Source organism: Syngnathus scovelli, chromosome 8 (assembly GCF_024217435.2).
Source record: "Syngnathus scovelli strain Florida chromosome 8, RoL_Ssco_1.2, whole genome shotgun sequence".
Classification (NCBI taxonomy): domain Eukaryota; kingdom Metazoa; phylum Chordata; class Actinopteri; order Syngnathiformes; family Syngnathidae; genus Syngnathus; species Syngnathus scovelli.
This window is the reverse complement of record NC_090854.1, coordinates 17,881,346-17,905,398: the sequence shown is the minus strand read 5'-3', so window position 1 is coordinate 17,905,398 and position 24,053 is coordinate 17,881,346. Positions and strand designations below refer to the sequence as shown.

At 48.3% G+C, this 24,053-nt stretch overlaps 4 protein-coding genes across 4 annotated transcripts; 2 read left to right on the top strand and 2 right to left on the bottom strand.

Moving 5' to 3' along the window:
- Positions 1 to 1,086: 1,086 nt before the first annotated feature.
- Positions 1,087 to 5,657, top strand: hibch (3-hydroxyisobutyryl-CoA hydrolase). Its single transcript, XM_049728272.2, has 14 exons — positions 1,087 to 1,253; positions 1,455 to 1,497; positions 1,668 to 1,799; positions 1,870 to 1,954; positions 2,087 to 2,167; positions 2,239 to 2,291; positions 2,793 to 2,871; positions 3,531 to 3,676; positions 4,057 to 4,143; positions 4,213 to 4,271; positions 4,349 to 4,430; positions 5,064 to 5,183; positions 5,272 to 5,305; positions 5,380 to 5,657. Exons 1-14 carry the CDS (start codon positions 1,222 to 1,224, stop codon positions 5,493 to 5,495), a joined length of 1,149 nt encoding a protein of 382 aa, XP_049584229.1. The 5' UTR covers positions 1,087 to 1,221; the 3' UTR covers positions 5,496 to 5,657.
- A 2,157-nt stretch (positions 5,658 to 7,814) lies between these two features.
- On the bottom strand, positions 7,815 to 9,698 carry c8h2orf88 (chromosome 8 C2orf88 homolog). The gene is made up of 2 exons (XM_049728686.1): positions 9,514 to 9,698; positions 7,815 to 8,499 (listed from the first exon to the last, which is right to left on the bottom strand). Exon 2 carries the CDS (start codon positions 8,351 to 8,353, stop codon positions 8,123 to 8,125), a length of 231 nt encoding a protein of 76 aa, XP_049584643.1. The 5' UTR covers positions 8,354 to 8,499; positions 9,514 to 9,698; the 3' UTR covers positions 7,815 to 8,122.
- Positions 9,699 to 9,838: 140 nt separating this feature from the next.
- Positions 9,839 to 16,510, top strand: wdr75 (WD repeat domain 75). The gene is made up of 21 exons (XM_049727772.1): positions 9,839 to 9,959; positions 10,385 to 10,514; positions 10,689 to 10,754; positions 10,946 to 11,036; positions 11,224 to 11,348; positions 11,510 to 11,580; positions 11,679 to 11,798; positions 11,857 to 11,945; positions 12,066 to 12,224; positions 12,332 to 12,388; positions 12,529 to 12,644; positions 12,728 to 12,903; positions 13,014 to 13,180; positions 13,294 to 13,477; positions 14,574 to 14,668; positions 14,760 to 14,855; positions 14,931 to 15,100; positions 15,164 to 15,223; positions 15,557 to 15,703; positions 15,777 to 15,868; positions 16,229 to 16,510. The coding sequence occupies exons 1-21, from the start codon at positions 9,874 to 9,876 to the stop codon at positions 16,446 to 16,448; spliced, it is 2,517 nt and encodes an 838-aa protein (XP_049583729.1). The 5' UTR covers positions 9,839 to 9,873; the 3' UTR covers positions 16,449 to 16,510.
- Positions 16,511 to 18,330: 1,820 nt separating this feature from the next.
- Positions 18,331 to 23,843, bottom strand: slc40a1 (solute carrier family 40 member 1). The gene is made up of 8 exons (XM_049727779.1): positions 23,499 to 23,843; positions 23,343 to 23,410; positions 22,578 to 22,737; positions 22,360 to 22,475; positions 21,481 to 21,607; positions 21,096 to 21,344; positions 20,374 to 21,012; positions 18,331 to 20,102 (listed from the first exon to the last, which is right to left on the bottom strand). The coding sequence occupies exons 1-8, from the start codon at positions 23,530 to 23,532 to the stop codon at positions 19,786 to 19,788; spliced, it is 1,710 nt and encodes a 569-aa protein (XP_049583736.1). The 5' UTR covers positions 23,533 to 23,843; the 3' UTR covers positions 18,331 to 19,785.
- Positions 23,844 to 24,053: the final 210 nt, after the last annotated feature.

Sequence of the window (24,053 nt, the reverse complement as noted above, 5' to 3'; positions counted from 1 at the left end):
ACACAATGGGAACAATTCCATGTCTTTGGGGTTCAGTTCGACCTGCCGTCAAAAGTATTTCCGTGACTTTCAAAAGGGACAAATTGACCAGCCTGCATCTTAGCAGAAGGAGTCACTGAATCAACTAATTGCGCTTCTTGCTCTGTTTGGAAAGGGAACCCTAACCCCCAAGGCCACCCCAACAAGCCTGGGGCAAACCCTCCTCCGCATCCACCAGGGGGATGCCCGCCTCAGCCTTGCTGCCCTCCTCAGCAAGGCTGTGGTCCGGCTCACGGGCATGGAGGTGGGCAAGGGCACGGACATGATCACGGCCACGGCCCTGGACACGGCCATGACCATGGGCATGGTCACGGTGGTCACGGTGGTCACGGAGGTCACGGTGATCACGGTGGTCACGGTGGTCACGGTGGTCACGGAGGTCACGGTGATCACGGCCATGGCAAGCACTAGCACAAGAATGGCCACAAGCATGGCAAGTGCCACAAAAAAGGAAAAGACTGTCACGGGGTAAGACTCGTTGTTGCATGTCAGCATTTATGAAAAGAAGTTTGCTAGCGTTTGTTCATGGATTGTCCATTTCTCTTCTTGGATTTCCTCTTTAGTCATCCAGCAGCTCTTGCAGCAGCGACTCAGACTAGACCAAATGAGCAGAGACGGCGGCAGAGATGTGAAGCGAACGAGGGTGCGATCAACCCCTGTTATGTGATGTTTGGTTCTTAGCTACCACCCTACACCCTGGTCGTTGTGACTGTTGTTGAACCATTAAAAAAAAAGTAATTTTTTTGCTAGCCATGTGTTCTTTTCAATGCAAAAGTACATCCAGTGTTTATTTTAACAAAATTGATACAAATATATAATAGAAATTTAAAATTTTAAAAACAACACATGATTATGTTTAACCATTAAAACCTGATTTGATACATTTTACAAAATTGGTAACAAACTAAAAGGGCTTGGAAATTACACTTTGGTTTTTTTCTACACCTGTGCCCACTTCTGGTTGTTATACCACCATTTGTCCAGTTGATGTCAGTGTCGCCCCACACACACTAATATGCACGGGCCCAGGGAGAAGTAGAAATGGTGCGGCTTTCATCCGGGTGTTTGTAGCGTCACGAATACTGACCAATCAAGAAGAGTTGCGACCTCTTTCAGGAAGTGAACACGGAGCAGACGCCGCGTCCCAAGAAAACACACGCTCAATCTAACCTAGTCCAAGTCATGTCATTTACACTAGTGACGTCTAAACACAGGTATTTGTCTTCTTTTGTTACCATGAAGTGTTTCCTTTGGTGTCGTTGTCAAATGCTGGAAGCGTTTTGTAAGGTTGGTGTAGTTTCTGACAACTCTGTGAAACAAAATAATCACTGCCTCGCCGACCAATCGGCATAGCGTTCATCAATAACTTCTAGGGGAGAATAAGAAGGTCCTCGTCATGTTGTTGCTTGTTTCAGACTCAGAGCCATCTGCAGACTTCATCGAATCCAAGGACACATGGTGAGAAAACGACTGCCTTAGGGTCCCCGCTTTACGACATGCGTTGTTTTGAGGTTACGAACGGCGCCTAATAAACAGGACCTCCTGTATATTTTTCATTGTATAACAATGACGATATTCAATGAAGTTATTTTTACATATGAAATGAAATTGTTTTCTATTGATTCTAGATGTCCAGTCACGTGGAGCCCGAGGTTCTCATGGAGAAGGTGGGCCGGGCTGGTGTGATCACCATGAACAGGCCCAAAGTGCTAAACGCCCTCAGCTTGACCATGATCCGATCCATCTACCCTCAGCTCAAGGTACGCGCGGCGGCATAAATGTTCAAGCACAAATTCATGGTGCGGCGTTAAAACATTGCCTCGTTGTCAGAAATGGGAGAGTGACAGCGATACGGACCTTGTGATCATCAAAGGGGCAGGCGGGAAAGCGTTTTGCGCCGGTGGAGACATCCGAGGTGAATACGAGCGATTGCACGACAAGCCTGCAGTTTCAAATCATTCACTCACAACATTATGTTACACCTCTGACAATGCTGTTGTCAAATTTGTATTTATTTATTCATTTATTTTACACGTTTCCCTTTCAGCAATTACGGAAGCGGGCAAAGTTGGCGATCCTCTTTCGCAGGTCTTTTTCCGTGAAGAATACATTCTGAACAACGCCATAGGTGAGGTTTACCACCATTTTCTTTGCACTTTAATCCCCACCGATCTCTCACATTTGTACATTTTTGCCCAGGCACATGCAAGAAACCGTTCATTGCCTTCATTGATGGAATAACAATGGGAGGGGTGAGTGAATTTTTAAAATTGAAATCATAATTAAAGTGACACAGTCCTGCAGATGGTAGAGAAAAGACTTGCATGGATAGTTTCCCCCCCAACCCATTTTTGAGGCTGCACCACCGCTTCTTCATGGGGTGGAGGTCGAGGGCAGGAGGAGCAACAACACGCGTTTTGACGTCACGTAGTTAGCGCCGCCACTGAGGTGCAATGTGAAGTTTGCTCCGAGGGGGTCAGCAGAGGACCGTGTGTCACCTGCGCCGAGTGCACGGTACCGTCTGATTGGATGACGCGGCAGTGTTGCCACCCTGCAGGAGTCGGATATAGCTTGAATTGAAATGATGACCTTACTCCCCCCACCCCCACTCAAAATAACCAACATGAATCATTAGAGAGCTTCGCTGCCGGGTTTCCACGTGTTTGTCATTCAAGCCCCTGTCGTGTTATCGCTCTGTCTTCAATGTCGCGACTGAACGGTTGTCAAATTGTTTTCTGGTTCTCCACTCGCAGGGAGTCGGCCTGTCAGTTCACGGACGCTTTCGAGTGGCCACCGAGAGAACCGTGTTCGCCATGCCCGAGACCGCTATCGGTAAGCCGCAACAAGGCAGTGAGCACTCAGACATCCCTTTGGGGAGAAGAAGGATGACATTAGCTGAGGGCGTGGACTAAATGCGGCAGTCGGACACTTTGAGCCTGTCGTGGCCCGACGCCGTTTAGTCGCAAGACTTCAAATCGACGACCGTCGCTCGGCCCCACCTTGATGATGCGGTGTAGAAAATTGCTTCTAAAGTTGGATGCTCAAACAGCACAAATATAGTCACAACAATAATGTCGTCCTTTTCCGCGTACTCTTGCTGAACTTTGAATATCCCCGCGACGACCTCGTCGCATTTAAGCCTCATCGGCGGCGTGCGTGACGATAATACATTTTCCTCTGCAAATGAGGTCAGGCGGCGCGTAATCCCGCCGCCGTCGCCGCGTAATCCCGCCGCCGTCGCCGCGTTTGCACAAAGACGCAAAAGCCTCGCAAATGCTGAATTCCACTGCAGGCGCTGACTTGGTTTTTTACGCATCACATTTCGCAAACGGTGTCAAAACCTTTGGGAGTGAGTCTATTGTGCATCTCTGCTTTCTTTGGCCCCACATTTGAATGCAGTCGTTTGCGACATACTTGCGTCATCGCGTCCTGGAACGAGTCTGTTTCGGGGGGGGCGGTCGATGCAATCAAGTCTGTCCTTTTGCCGGCAGGTCTGTTCCCCGACGTGGGAGGTGGTTATTTCCTGCCGAGGCTTCAGGGCAAGCTGGGCCTCTTCCTGGCTCTGACGGGCTTCCGCCTCAAAGGCCGCGACGTGCACCGAGCTGGAATTGCCACTCACTTTGTCGAGTCCAACAAGGTACCATCCATCGTGCTTGCCTTGTATGAATGTTTGTGAAATGGCCTCAAAAGGGAGCATTTATTGATTTGTTTAGCGTTATCCGTCGTCATGGTAACATCGGCGCTCGAGTCGTTTAGAAACGAAGAATGAAAAAGCACTAATAAATTTGATTCATCTTTTCCTTTGCAAGTTATCATGACCTCCATGTCTGAGTGTCCATGCAGACATTGTGGGGGTGGGGCTTTTGTTACCATAACAACCAGGGCCTGAGCTCACCAGCCGCTTCTTGTCGTGCCAGTCTAGAAAAGTGACGTCCGTATGAGTCAAAGCGCCGATTGTATTTTCCCTCTCACTTTGCTCCTTTGGTCATATTTGGCGTACATTGTCCCCCGTGCTAGATGTCAAACCTGGAGAAGGAGCTGGTGGACTTGAGGTCCCCCTCTGCTGACAACATTGCCAGAGTCTTAGATTCCTTCCATAGCGAGGTGAGGAGCCTGAGCCAAAGTGGTGGCGCCCGCTTTGGGTGTTGATCTTCCATTTGGTTCTTGTCTCAGAGCAGCCTGGACTGTGACAAGCCGTTTGTCCTGGAGCAGCAAATGGCCGACATTGACAGGTAGGCGCCCGACACGGCGGCTCGACTGCTGCACGCGCAAGGCCGCATCGCCATCGTTGTGGTTGTCGTCCGCGCAGGCTGTTCGACGCCACCAGCGTGGAAGGCGTCGTGCGCAACCTGAAGGCTGACGGCTCACAATTTGCAAAGAAACAAGCGGAGGTAGGCAGACAACCCAAATATATCCTGGCTTGATGTGAATGCTTTTTCATTTTCTACCTGGAGTGTTTGAGCTTGTCATTTTGCTGCGGCTCCAATCGACAGATTGCAACCTCAAAGAGATCCAACAAAAAGCGCTCGGCGCTGTGCGAAGAGGCTTGTACCATTAGCGCCTGGCCATTTTAGTAATTAGCAGTTAGCGCCGCTAAGTATTTAATGGGCTTACTGGTGTTTTGGGGCCTCCTGGGCTGCATCTCAATCCCCTTCCAGGGAGGGGTAAAGGAGCCTCCCGAAAACTCATTTGCCTAATTCTGTTTTTCCACCTCATTTCCATTTGCGCCGTCCACTGCGGTTACATCCAGGGGGATTATTAAAAAAAAAAAAAAAAAAAAAAGATTAGCGGCTCCTCCCCCACATACACCTCCACTATTTGCTGCTCATCACGCTCGGGATTAATAAAGCAAAAGCACTCTGTTAAATCCCGCTGTTTTGTAGCGGGTCAAATTGACCCGTTTTGTAAACAAACAAAGCATAAAAACATGCATTTGGTTTGTGCGCCAATCTTGAATGACCCTCATTGGACGGAGCGGTAAATTTGCTCGAAAGATCAATAGCAGTAAACTTGTGGTCCCGCAGACTTTGTCCAAGATGTCCCCCACCTCCATGAAAATGACCTTCAAACAGCTGCAGCTCGGCGCCACGCTCAGCCTGCAGGACGTCTTGCGCATGGAGTACCGCCTGAGTCAGGCCTGCATGGTACAGACGCTCAACACTTGCGCAGCAAAACCACTAGTCTGTCATGCAATGAAAAAAGTCGTGAGCTCAAACCGTGTTTTCTTCGCAGCGGGGCTGCGACTTCTACGAGGGCGTCCGAGCTGGTAAGTTTTTTTGCGCCGTGCGCACGTGTCTGGTGGTGTGGAAATGGCGCTCAACTCATTGTGCGTGCGTGCAGTTCTGGTGGACAAGGACCAGACTCCCAAATGGAAACCGGCCACCCTGGAGGAGGTGACCGACGCCAGCGTGGATGAATGGTTCACCTCACTCGGAGACAAAGATCTGGCCTTGTGAGCTCGCCCGTGAGTTTCAATGCATGCCCCGTCGTGACCGATGAATTTTTAATCGAGAAACGACTCCCGTCCAGGCTGATGAGTACAAAAATAACAATTCTTTAGTGATATATCCCATGTTGCCGTGTGTCTCATCAAATGTGAAATGAAACAAGCAAGTCAATCTTGTGTTTTCTGCTATTTGTGAACAAGCATTTGAGCCACTTATGAATTTAGGCCAGTGAAAATGTCCCGCCCCCAAAGCACTTTGTGTGCCTTTTTGCATTTTTGCTCGTCGTCACCGATGCCTGCCGGCATGTCCTTCTACGGGCAAGGCGTCTCCGCTGATTTAGAGCCGGCGGAGCCTCGCGTACTCATCAGCTAAACAAACGAGAGTCTTGCTTCATCCGGCCGTGCTTTTTTGTCTTCCCTCGGGATGGACACGCAAACTGGCAACACATTGCAAGAGTGACTTTTCCCCTCATTGTGTGGACTCCTTCCTTATGTTGCCTTCTCCATTTAAAAATGCAGCCCTCTTGAAAAACACAACTACCATATTTCATGAGTAGAACCACAAAAACAAGAAGTATCTATGAGAAGTCTTCCATTTCGTTTCTACACTTTTAGATCATCAAGTGAAAGTTAAATGGAACCACAGACATGATCTCTTATTGATTCTTCATCCCAATGCAGCCAGACTCCTCATCAGCGGTTCCAAATGGAGTTGCTGATGGGATCTAAATGACACAAAAAACAAACAAATGGGCGGCCACAGGAAGACCTAATAGCTTGTCATTGACGCGGACGGCACTAAACGAGACAGGCCCGCAATTATTGATGCGGATAAATGGCACCAAACAAGATAAACGCGCCATCTTGAAAATTGAGTGAAGCGCTCACAAAGGCCGGATTTGATGACTCCGGCTCAACGGCCTTCCTGTTCCACTCCCGCCCGCCCGCCCGCCTTAACAACCCTGGCTGTGTAATCATCAGCCCGCCGATGATGTCACGCCCTCATCTGGCCCATTTACACGCAATTTATTGATATTGCGCAACAATGTTGAAAGAGCACAGCAATAAAGATTCCCGCAGAGCAGCAGCACGCCATTTGCGTCCGCAGCCTCCCGCTTGCTCTTTGTTTCATGTGACGCACCCGTCGAAGCATTTAACAAGAGCGCGCAATCTCGGCACGTAGCAAATCACAAATATAAGATCACCAAGAGCTACAATGGCCACAGATGATCACGCTTCTTCCACCGTTATTGTCCATGTGCTGAGGCGGCCGACTGTTCCAAAGGGTCAACTTGCGTCAAAATGTGTATTTGTGCTGTACTTTCAAGGTCAGGCTAGTTACACAAGCCAGAGCACGTTTTGTGAAAACTGGGACGTTTGCTTGATTAAAGCTTAAAAAAAAAAAGTGTGTCAAAAGTGACCTGCTTCATGGACGAGCGCAGCGGCTCCGCAGGTGGAAAGCGCTCTTCTCGAAAGCGGGATTCATTAGCACGCTTTAAAGACACATTTGTTTTTCAAATTTCAAAACATTTCTCAGGTGCCTCAATATCAAAATGCCAAAAGAACACTTTCCGCTCTGGAAAACAGGCAGCCCTGTCTTGTGCAAATGAGCCGCTTGCTCACCGCGCCCCCTCAATCCGGAGGTACGGCTGCTGTTACCATGACAACCAGGGGCGGAATAGAGGATGACGACAAGGTGAATGGAAACGAGTCAAAAAAAGTCTTTTAGTCTGGCCGTGTCTAGCCACATTTCCATAATATGCCTTCTTTTATGATAGTGGGAACGGTACAGAACTTCGGGGGAGGTCATTAAGGCGAGTGTGAGAACCAACACAGCAGTTTTAAAAAAAAAGTGAAGGGAAGCTCCAGCCAGTAAGCGCTAACATAAACACACAAAGTGTAAAAGGAGGACAAACAACGTTTCGGCTTTGATGCGCATAATCCCAAAATATGTGCGGGATTGCTTCGGGGCGGAGGCCAGTTTCTCCAATCAGTCCATGTGTAATCCAGTCTGGAAAGTAGGTCAGAAGAGAAAGCAAAAACCTTCACACATGCCTACGGAACGACGGAAGACTCCATTTCATTGATCCGCACGCTTCCGATTTCGTGTTTCTTTGGCATGTCAGAAATGCAATATGACAACAATCCATGAAATGAATCAAAACTAAACAAATTTCACTTCACTGGTTTCTTTTATATCAAACACTCTGATGAAGGCGGAAGAAACCGCCGAAACATGTCAGGTGAATAACCTAAAACAATTTGTTTGATATAAAAGAAACCAGTGAAGTGATTAAATAAGGAAAAACAAAATGAACTTAGTACAATTAAACAAATTTCATGTGGGTGTTTGCCAATAAAAAAAGAATAAAGCAAAAATCGCATGAAAATATCTTTTTCTGTATTTCTAAATGGCTCGATTTGACGGGGAGCGGGCTTCAAATCCCGTTGGGGGCGAACGGTAACATCCGTTAAGGTCCCCGGGGCAAGAGCTTCATGCCAATTCCCAGCCACCGGCGTCCCCGAGCTCCGATAAAAAATGGCTGATGTCGCCTAACATGTCGCTGCGGTGACCCCTGAAAGTCCAAAAGTCACTTCCTCTACTTTGATGTCATCGTCTTCGGAACATTTGGTCCCTCATGGTACGTCGCACTCGATGTACGGGATGTCGCCGTAGCGCCGGTCCACCTCCGCCCACTGCTGCACGGCCCGGGCCATGATCTCCTCCGAGAGTTTCTGGGCGTACTCCAACAGCGCCGGGTCAGCCCGAGGTGAACCGTCCTCCGAGCGGACCAAGTAGGCCTTGTCGCCCCGCGCCGCTTCACTGTCTCGGCGGGAAGCGCTCCTCTTGGATTTGACGCAACCCATCGTCTGGAGGATGTGGCACGGGTGGACTGCTGGGCCGAGACCAGAGGCCGCATGTGGAGGTGTTAGACAAGAGACGGGGCGGGTCTACGGACAGCCATCCTTGGTGGAGATGCTTTGGATCCTCTGGTGCTGGTGACAGCTGGTCCCTGGAGAGAAAAGAGGACTGATGGTGCGTCCCGAAAGCATTTGCAACACAGAAAATGGATTCAAGTCGTTTTTGAAATATCTGTGGGTTGCGCCTCAAGGCGTCTGGCAAGTTTTTACAATGCTTGCCTTTTTGCACATTGAGCCAAGTGTCAGCGTCTGGCGGTGGGGGGTTGCTTGCTTGTGGCGGTGTCACTTTAAAAGCCGCCGACCTCCGCGACTCTCTTGTGCTGCGAGTGTTTTACGGCTTTCCGCCCTTTTGGCCCATTTAGGTGGCACGACACGTCGTCTCGCTCCCATCTGCTCGTCTCACTGAGCGGAGCAGCTTCGAATTGTTCACAAAGACGTCACATTGTGGCAGCCGGCTGGTTTCCAATCAATCTTTTTGTCTATTTCATACAAATATTGACTTTAATTATGACTTTATGTACAGCATTGTTGTTGCTTACGCATAGGCTGCAGTGCATTCTGAATTAGGTGTGATTTCTGTCTGCATTTTATCATTGAGAACTTTTTCCAAACATTTTATTTTTCATTTTGTAAACCATATTGTCTTTTTTGTCACATTTTTGAGGCGCAATGTCAATGTTTAAACTGCATAGTGTAACAGTGGCCGACAATGATATTAAATACTCAATTCATAAACATTTGGGCCTACTACACTACTGTATTTTAATGGTGGGTGGTTATGATGATGGCACTTGGAGTGCCAAGTATTTTTCTTGAGGTGGTAGGTGGCGTGAAAAGTTTGAAAAACACTGGTCTGGACTCTCCAGCATATATTAAAAATATTGCCTGACAACGGAGAGGATGTTTTTGCACAGGGCGTTCTCGACTTACGACCGGCCCGACGTATAACGTTTTGGGGTATTCCGATGTACGCACATGGGAACGCGGCTCCGTCGTACAGTGAGATCCACCCCCTGTACGCTGCGTCATCGTATTGAATAAAAAACAGATGCGTATCAACCTCTGCATGGAAGAGCATGTGAGCAAAAAAAAAAAGTATGACGTACCCCGAAAAGCGTCGGCATCCTGATCTTCTCCGTGCCCGGCGACGGTCGAGTTGACGCGTGCAAATAAACAAAAACAATCTTCCTCATCCACTAGGATAGAATTCGCGCTGGTGCCGCTTCTCGTTCTCGCTCGATGATCTTCCCGACTGATCTCAGCCCAGCAGGCGACGTGCACTCGCGCATAAGTGAGAGAGAGGTCACAATTGACCGAAGCAGCAGCAGCAGTAGCAGCAGCGCCATCTGGTGAACACTCTCACAACTGCAACAGCTTTTACGCAAAGACCTCCAGTGCTGTTGGTGGCGCTATTACATATTTTCAGTAAGACGTCACCGGGTCAAAGTTGAACCCACGGTGAAATCATGGTGGAGCACGAGAAAATACGCGTGGTCCAATGTGGCGGGTGTAGCCTCAACTTTAGAGCGCCTGTTGTTACAAATGATTCCGAGTAAGTCCACGTTTGTCCTCGTTCGAAGGTGACACGTGTGCGTTGGCGAGCGACCCTCACGGTGGTCAAGTTTTACAGCTCTGTTGCTATCCCGGGCTAGCAATTAGCATCACGTACGAATCATTTTGCCTGTGGAAAAGTTCTACTAAATGATTGTAATGATCGATTATGCAGTTATAATGATATTAAATGCTTTATTAATCTTTTGTCGGGATTGCCATCATGTATGTACACTTGAACGGTTTGGTTTTTGTTTCAGCTGCTTGCTTCCAATAGCAGACGCTTTGTCCACTGCTGCCCCATCTAGTCTAACTCATAACAGAGCGGTGTGGTTTAGAATCGAACCAATACAACTCTAATCTAGTCGCATTCAGACATTGCATTGTTGCTGGTCACCACTCAAGTAGTGTGTGGTGTGACTGCAGGTTCCTCCTGTGCGCGTCAGGAGTGTGTGTGAAGGTGTACAGCACTGCCACGGAGGAGTTTGTTCATGAGCTGCGGGGACACAGTGACCTGGTCACGGCTGTGCTGATCAGGCCCTCCAACCACCTGCAGGTACACTCATCTTTGACAGTGATTCAAAAGTCATTCGTGGCAGCATTTTCCCAGCAATCCAACCTCGTCTTGGAACAGTTCTTAGATGTCTCAGAGACTTGAGATGTTGTTTGATGTACGTGCACTATTGTCTTAATCCTTCATTCTAGTTTTGTGTGTTTGTTGTTGTTGCAGGCATACTCCTGCTCTGTAGATGGCAGTGTCAGGCTTTGGGACTTTACAGATGGGATCCTCATCAAGGTGATAAACAATGCAAAATTGTGAAGCTTTATTTGCCACACCCATCTAATATAGCCATGGCATACCTGTAGATTTGATGATGAACAAGCTTGCAAGGGTTTGTTTCCTCATCACTTTTTGAAAGAAGGGCCTTTGCAAAATTGGTCACAGCCAATTTTCGAGAATCCTGACTGATTTCTGTTCTCTTCTAGTCTTACATTATTGGACAACCAATCTACGCCATGTATGCCAGTGCTCAGCACAAAGGAATGGTCTTCATTGTCATCCAAAACCAAACAAATGGTAAGCCATTCTTCAGATGTACTAAGCTTATGATCAGGGGATGCTTTGAGAATAATTGTCAATTTTGGCTATGTGAAGCCCTTTGAGACTGTCTGTGATTTAGGGCTATACAAATAAACTTGACTTGACTTGACTTACCATCTTTAAAAAAAAAAAAAAAGTTGTTTGCCTGTGTGTGTGTTTTTAGAGGTCTTCCAGCTGGTGGCGGTAGAGCTCTCTCAGGATGCCAATGAGCTAGTGAAGGACGAGGATCGGTCCTTGGTGCTTCCAGACGTCAACGCCAGTCCACAATGCATCGCCTTTGGAAGAGAGGTGTGTGCGCTGCTTCTGTCAGATATCTTGAATGGCAACTTGAGAGGCATATCGCACATCATTCAAAATGTTTTCCATCTGCGTCAATAGCATTTCCATACCACAAACACTGGCCGTGGCTCCAAAATGGACTTTAATTTATTTTATTTATTTTGTTACAGGGCGAATATATTGCTTCTGTCAAGGCTTTGTGTTTGACGGTCTATTTCTTCAGGAAGGGAAAAACATTCAGGTGAGCTACACACCAAAAAAAAGGGGCGGGGCATGATGTCACGATGAGCACCTCTTTGGTTGTCCGCCGTCTGACTGTTTTTGCCGCTTTGTCAAAAGCTTTCCGTTAAGTTTGGGCAACAAAAAGAAAGGAGCCAAAAACACCTTCTCGTGCGTCGCCTGTCACCCCAAAGATGACGTCATCGCCACTGGACACGTGGATGGAAAGATTCGCTTGTGGTGAGTCGTATACCAATCAAATGTCGATCGTTTGAGTCTCATTGTGTGGATTGTCCAGGAGAAACTTCCACCTTAAGAAGCAGTATACCCAGATGACACTCCACTGGCACCACGACGCCGTCAGCTCACTGTGCTACACTCCGGAAGGTCCGCTGCACGACCGCTTTACTGAGCTCAATTTCATGTTGGGGCGGGCAACTGGTCCGTCCCCCCCTTCGCTTGGGTCGTTCATGGTTTCAATCTGCATTGTTTTTTGCTTGCGAGCAGGTACCAACCTTCTGAGCGGAGGTGTGGAGTCTGTGCTGGTACAGTGGAAACACGGCCAAGAGACCCAGAAGGAATTTCTTCCTCGACTCGGTGGCTCAATCACACATGTGACCGTGTCGTCCGACGGTGCGCTCTTCTGCACCTCGCACTCAGACAACAGTAAGAGCTTTTGGACCTTTTCAACCGGCAATAAACACACACACGAGAGGGAATGACCATAAGTTGTCCTTAACTGTGCCCCTCCTTTTTTTTCTTTTTCTTTTCAGAAATTACAATTATCAAGAACTGCAACGTGTCCGCCGTCATTCAAGGCCTCGTCAAAGGTGAACGATAAACTGCGGAAGCACTGAAATGCAAACTTGCCTCTCCAAGTTTGCCCAAGCCTTCATTCCTTCCTAAATGTCGCCGTGTCAAAAGTCACGAGCCCTTTCAAAGAGCTAAACACGGCGTGTCGCGTGCGCAGGAGAAAGCATCGCCACCAACCTGTTGGTGGACCCTCGCAGCAAAGCGCTGGTCCTGAACGGAAAGCCCGGCCACTTGCAGTTTTACTCCCTTCAGAGGGATAAGCTGCTTTTCAACGTAAGCGTTTCTAGCCGCGCCTCGCCATTTTCTTGCCGTAGTGGTTTGCCATCTTCCCGTCCGTGCGTCCTTCCCTCCCGCAGTTGGATATCGTCCAGCAAGAGTACATCCACGAGCTGGCGGTGCTGCAGTTCCGAGTGGTCAAGGCGGCTTTCGACGCCTACGGGGAGTGGCTGGCCACCGTGGAAGAGCTCCGACCCAAAACGGCCGAGATGGAGCTTCATTTGAAATTTTGGGCCTTTGACCACAAAACGCAAAGGTGACGCACACCAGATGGCTCGCTGCTCCAATTTTTCTCAGCTGTGCTGTACCCAAGAAGTCATTTCGGACTGAAAAATACTAAATGAACAATTGACGTGCCGTCGACAGTTTTGCGCTGACCACGACCATCTCGGCCCCCCACGAGGGCGAGATCACGGCCATGTGCTTCGGCTTGGCCGGCGCCGACCACCGCCGCGGCCCCCCGCTCGTCACCACCAGTAAGGACGGACACTTCAAAGTTTGGCGGCAGGTGGCGTCCCCTGACCACACAGAAGGTAGACATTTTGACATTTCCTCCCTGATTGTTGCTACTTCAAAAATGGGTCCATTTGAATGAGCATTCACCGCGTCGTCGTGTCAATATTCTGTTCCTCTTCGACCGGGACAGATGAGGAGGGTTCGTCGTGGGCGTGCGACTTTGTGGGCTCCTATCACAACCTGCGGCCTCATTGCTGCTGCTTCTCGGCCGACGGCTCCCTGCTCGCCGTGGGCTTCCGGGAGGTGGTGACGCTGTGGAGTTTGGCTACTTGGGAACTCCTGACAACGCTGTCCCAGCCGCCTGGGGAAATCAGGTCAGGTCAGGTTGATGTTTCACGAGGGAATTGTGCACTAGATTACCGCCTTGCCCATAGTGGTGCCGTGGCAACCAAAGGAGCCTCCGGGACGTGACCGTGGTGCCTCCAGAAAAAAACGTTCCGTTCGCCGCCCGTATGTGTTGGCGACTCCATTTTTCAGTTATGGCCACCCACGAGTGAGGCGGAACGAAAACGATGCTTCGTTGACTAAATTGTAAAATAAGCCCATACAGCGCTTTTCGTGCGGGGCAGGTTCCTCGTTGGCACTCGTCTCAGCACTCGAGCTGTTTTGTGGACAAACTGGGGAATCTTTGGCAGCCTGTTTGCAGTAGCCCGGCAATATTCTCAAGCATGTTCTGCCGTCGTTTAGTGACGGAACACTTGGGAACCGAGCGATCCACTCGATTATTTACGTCGCCGTTCAGCAGCCAGAAATGCGGTCCGACGTTCCCACGGAGCGAGTCTACTTCCTTGTTTCTGTACCACTTTTCTTCAAGTAAGGCGGGGGGGCGACTTTGGGCTGTTTTGACAGCTGCCAGCGGCGCCGTCTTGTATAATCACCGCCTGCCTATGGATGTGTTGAGCCGGTCGGCCGGCCAGCCCAATTGCTTGACCTCAAAGCCGAGCGTCTCCTGACTTATTGTGAAACTGCCAAATATTGAATAATGCTGAGCTCAGCTGCTGGGCGCTGCGGCTCGGGCACGTGGTCCTGGATGACCCTCAAATCAAGTACACGCTGCAAATTTTCGTTTCCCCCCACGCAATGACGCGTTGAGTTTTACCATGCAAATTTTAAACATAAAAAAACAAGAAAAGAATCAGGCTTTTGCTCATTTTGGCTGCTCAACTTGGTCCAGATGCGTGTCGCCAAGGTGCGGGGGTTTACACAGCCGCCGATGAGGTGAAGCTGTTTTATTTGATCCATGTGGGTGTTCTAGCCCATCTTGCAAGTTCTCTTTGAAAGTCTTCACAGAGTGGCAAAGAAAAAAAAAAAACATAATCCTTTAAAAATGTTGTCTGGAGCTGGCTCTGAAGTCTTGACGCACGCACACAGACAACTAAAGTCACTTTTTTTTTTTTTTTGTTCTACCAGGAATCTCTGTTTTGGCCGACTAAGCTGCTCCAAGTACTTGCTGGGGACGACGGCAAAGAACCTGCTCTGCTGTTGGAATCTCCTCACGTGCTCGCGTAAAGCTCTTACCATGTTCAAACACACTTGCACATTCTGCACATATCCAAAAGTCCCGTTGTCTTTTATTATTTTTTTTTTTTTTGCCAGTGGAGTGGAGCACTTCCATGGACGTCAGCTTGCTGCTACCTGACCCGCTGTCTGAGAACATGGCGGCGTTCTGCAGTCAAGACAACTGCGCCGACCGTAAGCGCCGTATTTGCGCATGGTTGCCCGTCAGGCCAACGTCACGTCATGTCACGCTCGCCTTCTTGTGCTCAGTGTTTGTGTTTAAGCCCTGCGAGCCGCGGCCGCTGTTTTGCCAAAAGGCCGTGTGTCCCGGGAGGGTGACCCGGGCCGTCTTCACCCCGAGGGAGGCCATGCAAGAAAGCTGCCACGAGAGCTGCCAGTGGCTCAACCGATCCCGGCTCTACTTCCTCAGCCAGTGCACGGTGGGGGCAGCGTTGATCTTTTTGCGTGAGGCCACGAATGACATGCGTGCTTTTTCAATACAGGAGCTAATGACGTTTATCACAGAGGACGAAGAGAAACAACTGCTGGCTTCTCATAAAGAGGTAGACCGTGCGGCGACATTATTTCACCCATCTTGGATTTGACAGCATTTTATGACATGAACTTGCTCTCAGTTTCTGTTTATCTGGAACAGAAGTCTTCAATCATCACAAAATTAATGTGTGAAAATCAGATAAATAAAAACATTCCAAATAAAATGATAGATAAGTCATATATAATAAATAATACAATGTTTAACTAGTTAAATAAAAAAAATATATATTTTGCTTCGTTGTTAAATATTCATTTTTCAACTTGACGTGTAAGGTAAACGCGTTTGTGTCTTTTCACCTCGACTGGATAACCGACAACGTGCACTTCTCGCTCCTTGCTAGTTCACCATTGACGACACGGTTGCCAAGACGCCGTTCCGCCTGTTACTGGGCCAACGGCCGCAAGGAGGAGGCGATCTGGACCAATCTGATCATTCCGACACTGCGAAGAGAGAGCCACCCCCGCGGGGCTCCGCTGCCGTTCGAGAGGTGGCGATGCTGACGAACAATCAGGGAGGGGCGGCGGAAGCATGCTCTTTTGACTTTTGGCTTTTGTTTGCAGCTTCTGCAGACCCCCAGCCACGTCCTACCTGCCGCCACTTTCCTCTGCTCCATGTTCGTACAGTCGCTGCTCATCTCAGTCGCCGAGTCCAGGTGGGTTCCTCCCCTCCCAATTCAATGCTTAAATCGTACACGAGCATTTCCAGCCAGATATGAGTCTTTTGGGGAGCGGGATTAGTTTCTACCACATGTAATTGTGTTTGCACTCGCTTGTCAGTATTTGCAGGTAGCGCTGTTGCATGTTAGCGCTAGCTTCAACTTAGTAAAGGTTTTTTACATGAAGGGGGCTAAGATGAGGTTCTTTTCAATATTTGGCTCTCATGAAATTGCACAAGTGGACCAAGCAACTTCTGCAATTTTTGTCAAATGGCTCACATTGCACGAAAAAGTGCATTTAGGATGAAAAACTGCAGAGTCACGCTGAAGTCTTTTCGTTGTTTTGATGCCCTTCAGTGACCCTAAACACGTCGAGAAGGAAATGGAGAGCGAAAAAGAAGAAGAGGACTCTGAGGAGGAAATGGAAACTGGCGACGTTCGAGCAAAACGGCTATCGACGGGAGCGAGCGAGGCGGCCGAGGACGCTGCGCCGGCGGTGACCCGAGCGCAGCTCAGAGAATTGAGGCGAGTGAAAAAACTGGACCACAGCTGGCTGAGTGGCCTCCTTGACTCTTGAGCAAATTATTTTTAGTAATTATCATTTGTATGGGTCTATTTTACAATAAATGTGTATCGGTTCTTGTTTCTCGGAATCAGTGAACGCCCCGCCCCATCCCCAAAACACTTGCTCAGTTTTAGTGCCTGGTACACGACAACAATGCTGCAACTCCACTGCTGCTTCGTACAGGACGGATTTGCATCTCGGTGATGGGCATGAAATTGAGCTGACACGTCTCCGATAACAGGATGCACGAAATGCTCTCCTTTGCCGTCCGTCTGTGACACCAATCATACTTTGAGTAGCGTCATTCAAGCTGTCCTTTTCTAATATACAGTACGTGGCACGTGCCTCTTTATACTTGTTGCTGTCGCAAAGGTTCAATGTCTACAGACAAGAAGGCCAGATAAAGATGGCAAATGAGCGCCCGTTCAAAGGAAGGCTTTTCCTTCTTTGCAAACAATTTAGGGACTTGAGAGAAAGCAGCACTTTTGGAAGGAGGCTTCCAAGAAGACCGTAAACCCGATCGTGACGTCACAAGTCCGAGCGGAACTGATAGCGTGGCTGATTATTGCAAGTTGAAACTTTGCTCCCTCAGACAAAAGGTGAATGAGTCTACGTGCGGACAATGTCCGGCACGGATTGAGAGGAAAATGCAAAAAAAAAAAGAAGTGCACTCATAAACGGCTCTGTGCTGGAAGGTTGACCCACTTTGGCAAACACAAAGTTGTAAGATGGCTACATTCTTCATCTTGCAAATGATACTGTGGCGGCTTTTTTTGTCTTCTCGCTAGCTCCAACGACCTGCTAAGGAGGGAAATGAAAACTGCTGATGAAAGGGAAGTCTTATCCGACTCTGAGACCAAAACGGAAAACCGCCGACTCGGAGCTTTGGGATTTGGGGCCTAAGGCAAATACTTTGCTACCTAAATCTGTGTTTGGCTGCTTAGTCATGCAGTGAGGCCCATCGGCGTGTCTCGTTACGCTCGACACTTTTTGCTGTGTAACGGTTCAGTTGGAACAATCAAGTGCAAAAGAGCAGGCCAGCGCAGTATTGTGCCCTTTGTACGGATAGTTGGAATGTCGAGTCAGGTCTTACTGAGAATCAAGAAGTATATTTGACTTTTTTTCTTCTTCAGATCCCATGACCCCAATAACCATTCAGCATGACACTGTTTGTATGATGAGACTTGTGATACAATAGTGGCAAAATAGAATTATAAATCTTATCTTGATGCTCCAGATGCTCACTTTACGACTTAGTTTGTCAAGGAGATGATGACAAGCTCAACCTTTATGAGGTCATGTTTCTCAGGTTTACTGTAGTCATCAACTAAAGTGTGCTAAAAAAAAAAAAAAAAATTGTTTCATACATGTAGATGGAAACCAGGACACGTGTCTTAAGCACTCCATAAACTCAAAAAGAAAGAAAAACTTTGAAAAGAGTCACGAGGTGTTTACAGGTTGCTTGCATCAATGCATCTTCTTGCCCCAATTTTATTGACACTGCATCTCCTCAAGGAACTGGTGCTGGCAGTACAGTTGCAGCATTTTGTTTTTAATTTCGGTCCTTGAGACCGTTTTGTATTGATCAATATGCCCACTCAATTTTAAATTGACTACAAGACATTTTTTTTTATGACTTTTTAACGTATTTTTGACAACTTTCCATCCGTGTGAAAGGCAGTCAGTCATGTGAACCAGTGACATCAAAATCCATCAAATCCCTGCCCCAAAGAGAAACTCTTAAGCCACTCTTAAGTCTTTTCGCCAGGAAAATTTAGAACAAAAGGGATTTTGTGGCGGGAGGAATGTGCATGCCAGACTGTCCAGCCAAGAATTCCTACCAGACAAAAAATGGGTTAGGGTTAGGGCCGTCTATAAAATACTCGACACACCGTAGAGAACTGAAGGTCCTTTATTTTAGATGCCTCTTGCATCTCAAACAGTTCCCTCAATTTAGTCTATGGAGTGATTCATTAAAAAAACAACAACACTACGATTCAGTGAAACACACATTATGTGAACAGACAAAACTGCGTCAGGTTCATGCATATAACTGAAATCACCCAAATATTCAATTAAAACCAAAAAGAATATAAAAAACATTGAAAACCCCACAATGACGACATCTGCCATTTTTTTATTTTTTGCAATTGGATATTGATTCCGACTGACATTCTAATGTTACCCACATAGAAAATATGTTTATGGCCTCTTGTAATGATTCCTGAAGAGCTCTTGGAAAGTTGCAATAAACGTCTGGTGACCGACCAAGTGTAAAGCCGAGCCGCGTTCTTAAAGCAACTTTGCACTTTGTTGCGCAACTTCTTCGAAAATTGCCCTTACTTTCGACTGCATCTGGCGCGAGCAGTGGCGAGCAACTTATTTTTCCTGGCTGAGCAAATGTTTTGTGCTGAGTGGCTGTCAAAGCTTCCATACAATAAGTGGTTAAAGTGGTTATTTATCTTGCTGAGATGCTTTGACCATTTCCTCAATCAAGCTGTTGAAAGTACTGTCTACAAAGATGTTTTGAGGTAGCCCCCGCAAAACTGCAGATCGCCAAGCTAAACATGGCCTACATTCAGACCTCCCACCTCACAGGGACTCTTGCCCAACATAGTTCTGCACTTTTTCCAGCCACACCCCAAACGCGTGCAAAAGCAAAATGTCCGACGAACTGATGTCAATCACGTAAAGTGCCGCCGGCGTAACAATCACAAAACGGGCTGAGTTAGAAAAGAACAGCGACAAATCACAACGGGGGTGGTCGGTCGTAAGAATAACAAGTAAACAGAAATTACAGTAGGATATCCACCATTTTTTGTCACCTGATACAAAATAGCTTTTCGGAATGCTTCAAGACACGTAAGTGGATTTCCCTCGCCTCTTCCTTTCACGCCGCACGTACGAAAGTGGACTTTGGTAACTGAGAGCGATCGACGCGGCTGCATAGACTGATTTTTTTTTTTTCCTTCCCGGCTAACGACATAACCGCTGACACTTTTACCTGAATAATTTCTGTTTGGTTAAAGTCATGGAAAAAAAAAAAAAAAGAAACGCATCATGTCTACCTTAGCACAGGACGGTGACTGAAAAACGACACTTGAGGCACCGATGCCGTCACTACATTGCTTTGCGTGTTAGGAGCGAGAAACAAACCCCTGCTGGATCTTTGGATTAGTACGCAGCTACGTTGGCAAGCTGTCACACTCGGACTGGCTACATGTGAAGACGTGAGTTACGCTGGCGTAGGCCATGTCTGTTCTGTTTGTATTGTGCTCAGTATATATATATATATATATATACGCCAAGCTAAGCTGGGTATGGCAAGCATGGCCCGTGTGAAAGGCAGTTAGACGGCGTTGGTGGGCGAGGGGCTGTCGTCCGTCTCAACGTTCCGCTCCGGCGAGCAGCACAGGAACAGACGATGGCCGAGACTCTTGAAGGCAAAGTAGAAGTACATGGCGTGGCCCGCCGCCACGAACGACACCGAGATGATGACCAGCAAGCCGAAGGCCTCCGGGTTGGGCGCCAGGATCACCATGATGAAGTGCAGCAGGTCCAAGAGGTAATTCATGGAGTTCTGGACGCCGTTGATCACGCCTCGCTCTGACTCGATGACATTCTCCTGGATCAGCTGAGTCACCGTCAGGTCAAAGGACCACAGACCTGGTTGGGAGGAAGAACGGCACGGATCAAAAGTCTAGCAAGGCGCCACTTTGTAATGAGTTTCCACCTGAGCAAACCGAAGTTGCATTATTATTGGCATCAAGGGTTGGATGTTATTGCTCTGACGTGCCGTACAGTCACCAGGGAAGGCTTGAGGTGACTAAAGCTGGCTTTATGATGCAAGTACTTCTGATTTATTGCTCTCAAGTGCCGCAATTAGGAAGGAGCAGGCGGCGTCAAGTGAAATAAACTTCCAAAAGTGTCAACTTACCGACCCTTGCAGCAATGACGCCAGCAAACAGCAAACTAACAGACATGTAGGACTTGATGCTCGGTAGCTCTTGGGTCGGCGCACTGGTGGCGGTCACGTTCCCGCCGGTAAGGGCGATCACCAGCTGCTCGGCCTCAGGCAGCGTCTTCTCCCCCACCAGGTGGGAGTAGACGTCTTGGAAGGGTGAAACGCTGAGATCCAAGGGGCTCCCGGGAGCGAAGACGGAGAAGACGCACAGCATGAGGCAAGAGAGCTGCGCCACGCCGGAGATGAAGCCCGTCCGGACCAGGCCGCACTTCTTTCGGACCCACGTGAAGGCGACCGTGCCGCAGATGCCCGACACGGCCGAAGCGCCCATCAGGAGGCTGAGGACCGAGCCGTTGAGGCCCTGCGTGTAGGCGTAGCCGGTGGTGATGCAGTCGAATCCCAGCACCGTCATGTAGAGGAAGGCCAGGGACATGCCGGCGAAGAAGATGCTCTGGTTGTAGTACGCCTTCCAGCCGGCCTTGAAGGTGCGCAGGGGTTCCGTCACCTGGTGGCAGCAGCCTCCTTCTTTGGGGGCTACGGTCTTGACCGCCGGTACGTTGGCGTTCATCAGCGGTTGAGAGGACTCCTCAGGACTTTGGCCTGTCTCAGATTCTGAAAAACAGAACGGGGGATTACCAAGGGTTCCACCCATGGACGCGATGGCGTTCCAGGGCTCCAAATGTTGCTGGAGATACCTTTGACAGGGCTGAGTTGTTTGAGTTCCTGCTGGTGCTCCGCCTTCTGCCCGGCTTTGACGGCCAGCGCCGGCGTCTTCTGGTAGACCTTCCACAGCAGCGTGTACTCCAGAAACATGGAGAAGAGGTTCCAGCCCGAGATGAAGCCGCAGCCGATGAAATGCGAGCCGAAGGCCATGATCTGGCCCACCAGCATGGGGGCCAGGATGTTGGTCAGCTGATCGATAATCCGCACCGTAGCATTCATATCTGTTGTACGAGTGAAAGGTTTATTGACTTTCGGAAATTACGCTTTGATTACAAGAACAAGTCCAAACGGAGGCTACAAAGTCCAACGGGGCTGTGATAAAGGATCACGTGAAGGCCACATTTATGAACCACTGACCTGCCAACTTGCTGCTGTCCTGGCCTGCCACCACCACCACCCAGTCCCGCTGGATGGTGATGGACATGGCCGTACTGGCCAGGTTGGCCATGTTGGCAATGCTGATCACTAGAATGTAGCAGGTGGTCTGAAAAATAGATAGACAAAGGAACTTCTCTTACCATCGTGAGAGAGTTAATATTTGTGCGCGGTGAAAAGAAATAGATACGATAGAAAAATAGACAGAAGGAAGTTGATACTATTATTACAGTGGTGCCTTGAGATAAGCGACGAATTTGCTCCATGATCTCGCAAAGCATATCCCAAGTATTTTTTGTTTCCTGTTGAAATGAATACAAATGGTACGTATAATGTGTTTTTGGGGAAGAATCGGGCACCATTATACCTGGCAAACTGCTGCTTGTTGCGTTAATGGGGGGCTTGCCACTGACTTTGTTTATCTTGTGTACCAGCCAACACAGCTGCTGCTACTGTTGCTGCTGCTGCTGCTGCTGTCTGGTCAGAATAGCAACAAGAAAAATGCATGAACAGGCCTGGCCACATTTCACCGTGTGTCATATGACCGGCCTTGAGGAACTCGTTGGCTTCAGTCAGACCCCCAACTTGGAGTCGTCCAACAAGTGTAAACATGCCTCTGGCACTGTTTGCTTTCTGCTTTTGTTGCTTTGCTTATGGCCAGGCCGTTTGGTCAATCCCAATGATTGGGAATTCTTATTAGCCAGTGACTCTCTGGTTACAGTATTTACGGTAGATTCCGGTGGAAGGGTCAAAAATAATACAGACGTGGAAGCCCAATCGCGAGCGGAGGGGCAAACTGTTGTGGTTGAGGTGAAAGGGCAAAGAAAAGCTTGCAGAGAGTTCACAAGTTGAGCGTCTTACCAGCAGCCACCCGTTGTAGGCCTCCACGAGTTGCTCTTTGAATCGGAAAACCACCATGAGGATAATCCCGCACAGCATCACGCAACTGTTCTGGACGATCAAAGACATCTGGGCCACTGCGGGTGAGCAAATCGGACTTGAACGTATACCGAACTGCGGCGGGGATTTTGCGAACCGTTCTATAAGCGCTTAGATTCTATTCCCAAAAGGTGTCTCACCTTTGAGTCTGGGATTCCTGTCCACCCAGTCGCCAATGATGGCCCCGAGCAACAGCACGGAGCCGGCCACCACCAGCCCGTACACGGCCGTGAGCAGCAAGCTGTTGCCGTACAGCTCCACCAGGAACACGGCCACGGCAAAGTTCCACATTCGGTCGCCCTGCAAGTTGAAATCAAAGCTGCTCTTAAAGTGGCCCCTATGGTGGAAATGACTTGCATACAAATCGCTGGGTCAGCAAGTGTGGAATGAAACGGCTGCTTTTGTTAGCAGCCTGTATCGGAAAAGGTTTTCGGGACCTTTGTAATGTAACAAGAACATTCATCTTCGAGACATTCTTTTCATTAAATTTGTGAGTGAGCTGGATGTAATCATTTGAAAATCTAAACAGGCCGGCAGAGTAATAATTATTGGGAGAAATCCTTACCATGATAGTGTCTTTAAATGAGAAGCATTAGTGATTAATAGCATATTACAATGTTATTTAAAGGTCATTTGAACGTATTTGTTATTTCAAATGTGTGGGTCAAGCTGTCGCTTTCATAAAGGATGGTGACCTTCCTTCGAGTCTTCATTTAACCAAAGTATTGACTTTCAAGATGGAATGGTTGCCAGGCAATGCTTGCGACAAACGACCCCTCACGCTCGCATTACACTAAACGACAAATTTGTTTTCAATGTGGGGGTCGACAATTCGAACTGTCATGCAGACAGACGGAAGAACCACCACCGGTCCACCGCAACAATTTAAAAATGGGTTGACTTACCCAAGTGGACAATGCATGTCCCAAATAGATGAGGAATTTTGCTGAAGTGAAGAAATCTTGAACGGATTCTGCAGGGGGGAGCGAAAAATATGTATGCGAGAAATTCATGAAAAAAATAATACGAGGAAAACAATCACAAAGCCACTTGCCACCTACCACAGCATGTCTTTTTGGCTCGGGAATTTTCCATGTTTAAAAAGAGGTTTTGAAGGAAGCGCTAGAACCTTTTTTTTCCTCGCCTTACTGAGCTCGGCAACAATTGCGACAAAAAATGAGCAACAAAAAAATTGCAGGCAACGTCTCTTTCTCTCGTTTTCCTCCTCTCCAAACTTAGCTATCACTGTAGCTGAAGTTGGAGAGAAATGCCTGAATTAGGGGGCAAAAAAATGTGGAAAAAGCAGCCGAAAGCCGTTTTCCTTTTGCTGTTGTTGTCTCCCAAACGTCACTGGGCTGTGAGCGCCTCTCTTACTCTGCAGCGGGTGCTGTGTTTACGTTCTGCTCGGATTTAAGCCCTCTCCACCCCCTCCCCGACCCCCACCCCCATTTCTCGTGTCACGTGACAAGATTTCTTCTCCCTGGGAGTCACCTGATGCTGTCATGACGCTGTTCTTTTACTCATGAGAATGCAAAAGAACGTAGCTTGTTCTTTTTCTGCTCAAATAAGATCTTCGTGGTGAGTGGGTCCTTTGCAATTCATGAAAGGATCATGCA

Coding starts and splice junctions, on each gene's coding strand:
- c8h2orf88 (XM_049728686.1), bottom strand. CDS start 8,353: ATGGGTTGCGTCAAATCCAAGAGGAGCGCTTCCCGCCGAGACAGTGAA.
- wdr75 (XM_049727772.1), top strand. CDS start 9,874: ATGGTGGAGCACGAGAAAATACGCGTGGTCCAATGTGGCGGGTGTAGC. Junction 12,389..12,528: donor CATTCAAGGCCTCGTCAAAG/GTGAACGATAAA, acceptor TCGCGTGCGCAG/GAGAAAGCATCGCCACCAAC. Junction 13,181..13,293: donor GTCCCCTGACCACACAGAAG/GTAGACATTTTG, acceptor CGACCGGGACAG/ATGAGGAGGGTTCGTCGTGG.
- slc40a1 (XM_049727779.1), bottom strand. CDS start 23,532: ATGGAAAATTCCCGAGCCAAAAAGACATGCTGTG. Junction 21,608..22,359: donor CCTACAACGGGTGGCTGCTG/GTAAGACGCTCA, acceptor TCTATTTTTCAG/ACCACCTGCTACATTCTAGT. Junction 20,103..20,373: donor CGTCATTGCTGCAAGGGTCG/GTAAGTTGACAC, acceptor CCTCCCAACCAG/GTCTGTGGTCCTTTGACCTG.
- hibch (XM_049728272.2), top strand. CDS start 1,222: ATGTCATTTACACTAGTGACGTCTAAACACAG. Junction 1,498..1,667: donor ATCGAATCCAAGGACACATG/GTGAGAAAACGA, acceptor TATTGATTCTAG/ATGTCCAGTCACGTGGAGCC. Junction 2,872..3,530: donor CATGCCCGAGACCGCTATCG/GTAAGCCGCAAC, acceptor TTTTGCCGGCAG/GTCTGTTCCCCGACGTGGGA.